Source organism: Chamaea fasciata, unplaced genomic scaffold, assembly GCF_029207755.1.
Source record: "Chamaea fasciata isolate MVZ Bird 193981 ecotype frontalis unplaced genomic scaffold, bChaFas1.0.hap1 SCAF_6, whole genome shotgun sequence".
In the NCBI taxonomy this organism is placed as follows: Eukaryota; Metazoa; Chordata; class Aves; order Passeriformes; family Sylviidae; genus Chamaea; species Chamaea fasciata.
The window spans coordinates 1,854,959-1,861,883 of NW_027094091.1; the positions used below are offsets into that span (position 1 = coordinate 1,854,959).

General features: G+C 62.1%; 1 protein-coding gene across 1 annotated transcript; it reads left to right on the plus strand.

Moving 5' to 3' along the window:
• Positions 1-131: 131 nt before the first annotated feature.
• HTRA2 (HtrA serine peptidase 2) lies at positions 132-5,711 on the plus strand. Its single transcript, XM_066185190.1, has 8 exons — positions 132-510; positions 1,307-1,511; positions 1,599-1,793; positions 1,924-1,956; positions 2,353-2,461; positions 2,863-2,932; positions 5,046-5,141; positions 5,379-5,711. Exons 1-8 carry the CDS (start codon positions 143-145, stop codon positions 5,542-5,544), a joined length of 1,242 nt encoding a protein of 413 aa, XP_066041287.1. The 5' UTR covers positions 132-142; the 3' UTR covers positions 5,545-5,711.
• The last annotated feature ends 1,214 nt before the right edge of the window (positions 5,712-6,925 follow it).

Consider the following 6,925-nt stretch of genomic DNA (forward strand, 5'->3'; position numbering starts at 1 on the left):
CAGGCCCCGCCTCGGAACTACAGCTCCCGGCGTGCTCAGCGGCGGAGGACAGCTTCGGGCAGACCCCGCCTCAGGACTACAACTCCCGTAGTGCCCCGCGGCCCAGCCCCGCCCCAGCGGGGCGCGGTTTCCGCTCGGCAGCATGGCGGCAGCGGCGCGGAGGGTGCGGATCCGGTGGATCCCGGTGCCACCGAGTGTACAGCTCTGGTGCCGAGCGCTGACCGGGACCGCTGAGCCCCCACCGCCCCCTCTCCCTCCTCCTCCTTCCCATCCTCCGCCGCCCTCCGCGCGGGGCCGGTCTCTAGCGGCGGCGGTGGGCGCCGGGGCAGCGGCGCTGCTGCTGCTGTGGGCCCGGGAGCGCCGCCGGCCCCCGCTGAGCGCCGCCGTGCCCGCCCCGCCGCCCTCCCCGCCCTCCCCGCCATCTACCTCGCCCCGCGCTGCCTTCAACTTCATCGCCGACGTGGTGGAGAAAACGGCGCCCGCGCTGGTCTACGTGGAGATCGTGGGCAGGTACCGGCACCGGAGGGTCTCGGGGAGGGATTTTCCTCCTTCCTGCGCAGTGTGGCCTCGGCCCTTCTCCGGGCCCTCCGCCGGCCTCTCCTGAACCGTCCCGGAGGGCTCCCACAAGTGCCTCGGGAGGGACCGACACGCGGCTGCCGCACGTCGCTGCCACATCCATGTCCTCCGGGGCCGTCTGGCGAAGCTGCATTTCCAGGCTGCTCCGTTACTCTGCCTGGGAGCAGCACTTGGCATTTCCCTTTGAGCTCTCTAATGTTCTCACCGTCCAATGCCTCCGGCCTCTTGGAGCACCTCTGTGCAGCAGCTCTGCCCTTGAGCTTGGTGACTGCTGCTTCAGCTTGGTGCAGTGTCACCCTTTCTGCCTCGCAGTGTAAGGAGGCATCAGCTGGTGCTGCTCCTTCTCTGGGTTCCTTCCTGTTTTCCATTCACTTCACTGGACTGCTAGCAGAGATTGGGGTGATTGACCAGGGCTCAGAGTTGTGAGTCCGCTCCCACTATCAGAAAACGTTTCAGTGGCCTCTTTGGTGTTTGTTACCTGCTCCAAGGCTGGACTTCATGTGTTCTGGCCTTGTCCCTGTACTGGTTGCAGCCCCTTCTGCTCTTGTATGCTTCTATTCCTGGTAGCATTGTGCCTTTGTGGCCGTGCACAAGCTCTGGATTCCTGCTGTATTCGTACAGATTCCCCTATTTGGGATAGGGAAGGATTCCCCCATCGCACTGCTCGCTGCTCCCTGCTGCCTCCCAGCCCTGTCCCTACCACCCCTCCTGACCCGTGCCCTCCTTGCAGGCACCCCTTCCTGGGCCGGGACGTGCCCATCTCCAACGGCTCGGGCTTTGTGGTGTCCCCAGACGGGCTGATCGTCACCAATGCGCACGTGGTGGCCAACCGGCGGCGCGTGCGGGTGAAGCTGGCCAGCGGTGAGATGTACGACGCCGTGGTGCAGGACGTGGACCAGGTGGCCGACATCGCCACCATCAAGATCAAGCCCAAGGTGCATGCGCGTGTCACAGCCGTGGGGACGCTGGGGAGCGGAGGGGACGCTCCCCCTCTGTCCCGCTGACTGTCTCGCTCCCCACAGCACCCGCTGCCCACGCTGCCGCTGGGCCGCTCGGCCGAGGTGAGGCAGGGCGAGTTTGTGGTGGCCATGGGCAGCCCCTTCGCCCTGCAGAACACAATCACCTCGGGCATCGTCAGCTCGGCGCAGCGCGGCAGCCGCGAGCTGGGCCTGGCCGCCACCGACATGGAGTACATCCAGACCGACGCTGCCATCGATGTGAGGGACATGGGGACACGGGGAGGGAGGAGGGGGTAACATAGAGCACGGGGTTCTGGCTGGTCACCCTGGGATCGGCCTCAGGATGGGGCTCTTGTGGTCTGCTCATACTCTCTTTCCTCTGCCGCAGTTTGGGAACTCTGGGGGCCCCCTCGTCAACCTGGTGAGTCCTGCTGCTTGTTCCCTTGCTGGCTGGGGCAGGGATGTGCTCTGTGCCCTTTGCTGCTTGCCCCCTCTGTGGCAGTGCTTGTGGGTGCTGGGATGCTTACTGGAGGGAGGAGGGCTAAGCCTGGCATGAGCACCCTGTGCAGTATCTGAGGCAGCTGGAGCTAATGGGGCTCTGGTGGAGCCGAGGTCTGGCTGGTGCTGGCAGGGCAGAGCCAGGGACTGCATGAACTCATCCCATAGACTCAACCCCTGGGTCCTGCCCAGCCTCGGCAACGTTGGGACAGCAGCCTGGGGAGGGGTGGGTGCACAGGCAGGACCCCAGGCTGGTGCAGTAGCTCCCCTGCTCTCCACAGTGATCCAGGCTGGGTAGCCCAGTGCCCTTTCCCTGCAGGATGGTGAGGTGATTGGCGTGAACACCATGAAGGTGACGTCGGGCATCTCCTTTGCCATCCCCTCCGACCGGCTGCGGAAGTTCCTGCAGAAGGAGGAGCACCGCAAGAGTGAGTGGGAACCTCCCTGCTTGGGTGCTGGGGAGGAGGATGAGAGAGGGAAGCTTTGGCACAGCTGGACTCTGGGCCCTTCTTCCCGAGAAAGGCAAGGAGGGCAGAAGTCTTTGGGGTCTTACCTGGTGCCGCAGGAAAGCTGTGCTGCTGCTGCCCTCCTGGTTCTTCTGTGATGTTGGGGAAGGACGTTCTCTGTCAAAAATCTGACAAAGCAGGGAAGCCAAGTCGCGGTGCAAAATGCATCACCTGAAATGCTCCTGCTGATGTTGGGAACGGAGCTGTTGTAGGGATTTGGAGTGGCTCTGGATGCTGGCTGCCCCGAGGGCTCTGAGGGCTCGGCCCGGTTCTGAGCACATCTGTTTTCCAGCCATGACATTCCGTGCCCTTTCCTTCCGCAGGCTCTTGGTTTGGCAATGCAGAGACAAAGCGCCGGTACATCGGGGTGATGATGCTCACCCTCACTCCCAGGTACCTGTCCTGAGGTCAGGGGCCAACAGACTGGTCCTGTTGGGGCAGGGATGTGATGGGATCTTCCCAACTAACCCCGGGTGCCTGGTTTTGGGAGGATTGTCTCCACAGCTTAAGCTTTTGCTTTCAAATCTCTTTGTGCTTGTGTTGTGGTTAGTCTCTCAGCTGGCTCAGTGGTAAGTTGGAAACTTGCAAGTTTCTACACTGGTGGCAGACTCTGTGAGCTGATAAAAAGTGCTCTCCCTGACAGGAGGGTGGAGCCGGGTGAGGGTCAGGTTCTGCTCCCAGGAAACAAGGAACGGGACTTGAGGAAACTGCCTCAGGTTGTGCCAGTGGAGGTTGAGGTTAGATATTGGGAAAATTCCTTCTTGGAAAGGGCTGTCCAGCCCTGGCACATCAGCCTAGGGCAATGGTGGAATCCCCGTCTCTGGGGTGATTTAACAGCTGTGTGGATGTGGCACTTGGGGACATGGTCAGTGGTGGCCTTGGCAGAGCTGGGGGAGTGGTTGGACTTGATCTTAGAAGTCTTTCCCAACCCAAACAATTCTGTGAAGTGCCCATGTCAGCAAGCAGGACGTGTGCCCTCACCTCTGGGAGCAGTTCTCAAGGACAACACCTGCTCTGGTTCTTTAGCTCTTGCAGCCACATTTCAGAGACCTGCAGCTGCCTCGTGGGGCTGGTGTTGTGCCATGCTGGGCAAACACCTTCTGGGGCTGTGCTCTGCCCTCCTAAAGGTCTGGTGAGTTCCCCAGTGCCCAGCAGATGGTGCTGGTAATCCTGCAGAACCCGAGGGATATGGGAGGCCAGCCCAGATTCCTCCTGCTTCCCTGGCCATGCTTGCAGGGACCGGGTCTGTCAGGAAGCAGCGTGAAATTCCTCGGACACGGCTCCCGGGATGTGGCTCCAGCTTCCACACAGCCCCTGAGCTGGTCCAGGGAAACCACCTGACTGCCAGGCTTGTTTGTGCCCAGCAGGAAGGGCTCCCAACAAGGGATTGCTCGCCTTGGAATCAGGTGACTGCCCTGAATGCCCTGGACCTTTCCATCTGGAAACCTTTCCCTGGCACAGGAGGGAGAAGCTCCGTGTTGGGCACAGACCCCATTGTTATATCTGTGGTGCCCAGGCCAGATAAGAAGCAGTGGGCACAGAGACATGTGAGAGTCCACAAGAAATCCCTTTTTTTACTGTAAGGAGGGTGCTCAGACCCTGGCACACATTTCCTGGAGGGTCCTTGGAGGTCCTCAAAACCCATCTGGACACAGTCCAGAGCAGCCTGCCCTGAGTGGGTTTGCTGGGGGTCGGGTGAGATGACCTTGAGAGGCCTCTTCCCACCTTTGCTCTGTGAAATTGGGAAGGAATGGCAGTTTGCACGGGGCTGTGGGACAGCACAGTAGAGTTCAGCATGGATTACAGCCACGTGGGGAGCCCTGACTGGCTGAGCAGGGACTTGAAAGGAGCAGAGCTGGGCAGAGACTGAGTGTGTGGGTCTGCAGGGATTGGAGCTGATGCAGTGTTTGAGGGAAGAATGCTGTCACTCTGGAGAGATCCAGCTGGAGTGCTGCATCCACTTCTGGATTTCATTCAAGACGGGTGAGGAGCAGTTGGGGAGAGTCCAAAGAGGAGCTGTGAGTGATGCAGAGTTTAAATTTGGTTTAGAGATCCTAAAATCTGTGGGAAAGTTGGAGAAACTGATTGTTTAGACTCAGGAGGAGAGCTCTGCTGACATGTCTGTAAGAAAGAGGGGCACAGCTTGTGCTGTGTGTCCTGCCCACCTAGGGCAGAGAAGTGAAACCACAGCAGGTGAGGGGCAGGTCTGAGCCTGGGAAGGGTGATGTGACATGGGGATGTGCATCACCACAGCTCACACATCCAGCTGGAAGCTGCTCCAGGGCTTTCCAGCTCTCCCTGGTGCCACTGGGATTCTCATCTTCTCATTTTGACAAGAGAATGGCGGTGTTTGGGGCTGGCAGCTGTGGCTCGTGCTCAGTAGGGTGCAGGGACACAGAAGGGGAGGTTCTGCGCTTGGTCCCTAAGCCTGTGCAGCTGCAGGGAGTGGGGTGGGAGCCCTGCTCTTCCTCCAGCTCCATCCCTGATGCTGATGTTCACTCTGCAGCATCCTGGCAGAGCTGAAGCTGCGTGACCCCACCTTTCCCGACATCTCCTACGGCGTGCTGATCCACAAGGTGATCATCGGCTCCCCGGCACACCAGTAAGTGCTGCCCTGTGCCTCAGGGGTGTGCGAGGCAGCACCTGTGGGATGTCCAGAGCAGCAGGGCTTGGGCTCTGCAGCAAAAACCCACCCGGGGACCTTTTCCCAGGCTGGCTGTCTTGCTGGCCAAGTGCAGCTGTAGAACCCCAGGTGCCACAGCTCCTGCTGCACTCGGAGGACGATGACGCCGAGTGTCTGCACCACCCTCTGTGTCCTTCATCAGCGTTGTCCCCGCAGGGCAGGGCTGAAGGCCGGGGACGTGGTGCTGGAGATCAACGGGACGCCGTCGCGGCGCGCCGAGGACGTGTACGAGGCAGTGAGGACGCAGCAGAGCCTGGCCCTGCTGGTGCGGCGCGGCTATGACACCCTGCTGGTGAGCGTCGTCCCCGAGGTCACCGAGTAGCAGAGGCCACCCGGAGCCGAGGGCAGGACTGAGATGTGTCCGTGCTGGCCAGGCAGAGACCGAGAGCTCGTGCAGGGCTGGAAGGGGCCAGGAGAGGGGCCTGTGCTTGGGTGACTTGTGGTGCAGCTGTTCCCCTCTATACTCAAATAAAGCACTTTTCTAGTGGCCCCCAGGGCCATGTCGCCTCCTTCCCATGGCAGCAGCAGTTGTCTGGTTGGAGGCTGGGCTGTGTGGGACCCTGCTCCTCCTGTCACTCCGCACATGAGACCCTGTGGCTGGCCAGGAGCTTGCTGTGCCTCCAGGGAGTGTTCATGGTGTCCTGCCACCTGCTTGGTACCCACCTGGGCTGGGATCCAGCTCCTCTCTGTACCTGGCAGACAGCTGTCGAGCCACGGATTGTGTGGCCCCTCTGTGAGTCAGAACGGGTCAGGGACCGGCATTACCTCCCTGGAGTGCCACGGCCGTCTGGTCACATCCCTTCTGCTGGGAGCTGTGCGACTGTTCCAAGCTCTGTGTCCACATCCCCTCTCATGCAGCAGCTTTCCAGGCCTTGGTGAAATTGGTGTCAGTGCTGGACTCGTGGTGGCCAGGGCGTCATCTCCGAGCCCTGATGTCCAGGAGGGCTGAGGTTGGGAGCTGCCTGTCCCGCCCCCAGCTCGCTGTCACTGCTGCAGCTCTGCTCCCACACACACCCGGCCCCTGGGGACAGCTGGCGGCCGAGGGCCTTCGGGGAAGCAGCAGCTCCGGCTGTTCCTCGCCTTCCTGGAAGAGCCACCGCCGGCGCAGGAGCAGCGGCCCAGCGGCTCGGGCAGCCCCGAGCAGCGGAGGAATGCGGCTGTCGGGCCAGGCCCTGCCCGTGACGGCACTCCCAAGCCCCGGCCTGTTGCTTTTGGGACGTGAAAGAAGCACAGTTCCTCCTCAGGGGTGCCGTGGCGAGGGGCGGCTCTGCCACTGCTCCCCCCGCGCTCGCCCTGCCCTGAGAACAGGCCTCCTTTCAGCAGCCCCGGCCTCGCCGGAGGAATTCGCTGCCCCGGCCAGCGCCGCCGGCTCGGGGGGAAATCGCGGCGTGTCTGGCATAGCTGCTCCGGCTGCGCTGACCGCAGCGTTCCAGGGCTGAGCCAAGGCCTGCCCCCTCCTCCTCCCCTCCGGGTCCCCGGCATGGGGAGGGAGCTGGTGGGGTCAGAGCACCCAGCTGAGGGGTCAGAGCCGGGCTGTGCCTCCCTCGGCCCTCGTGTCACACCCGAGTGTTCCTGCCCAGTGTCTCGGTCCCAGGCCCTGCCCGGGCTGTGCTCCCCCACACCAGTCGAGGCAGCCCCTCTGCGCTGTGAGAGCTCAGTTGTTGTGGGTCACAGTCCTGTGGACCCCAATCCTCAAGGGTTAC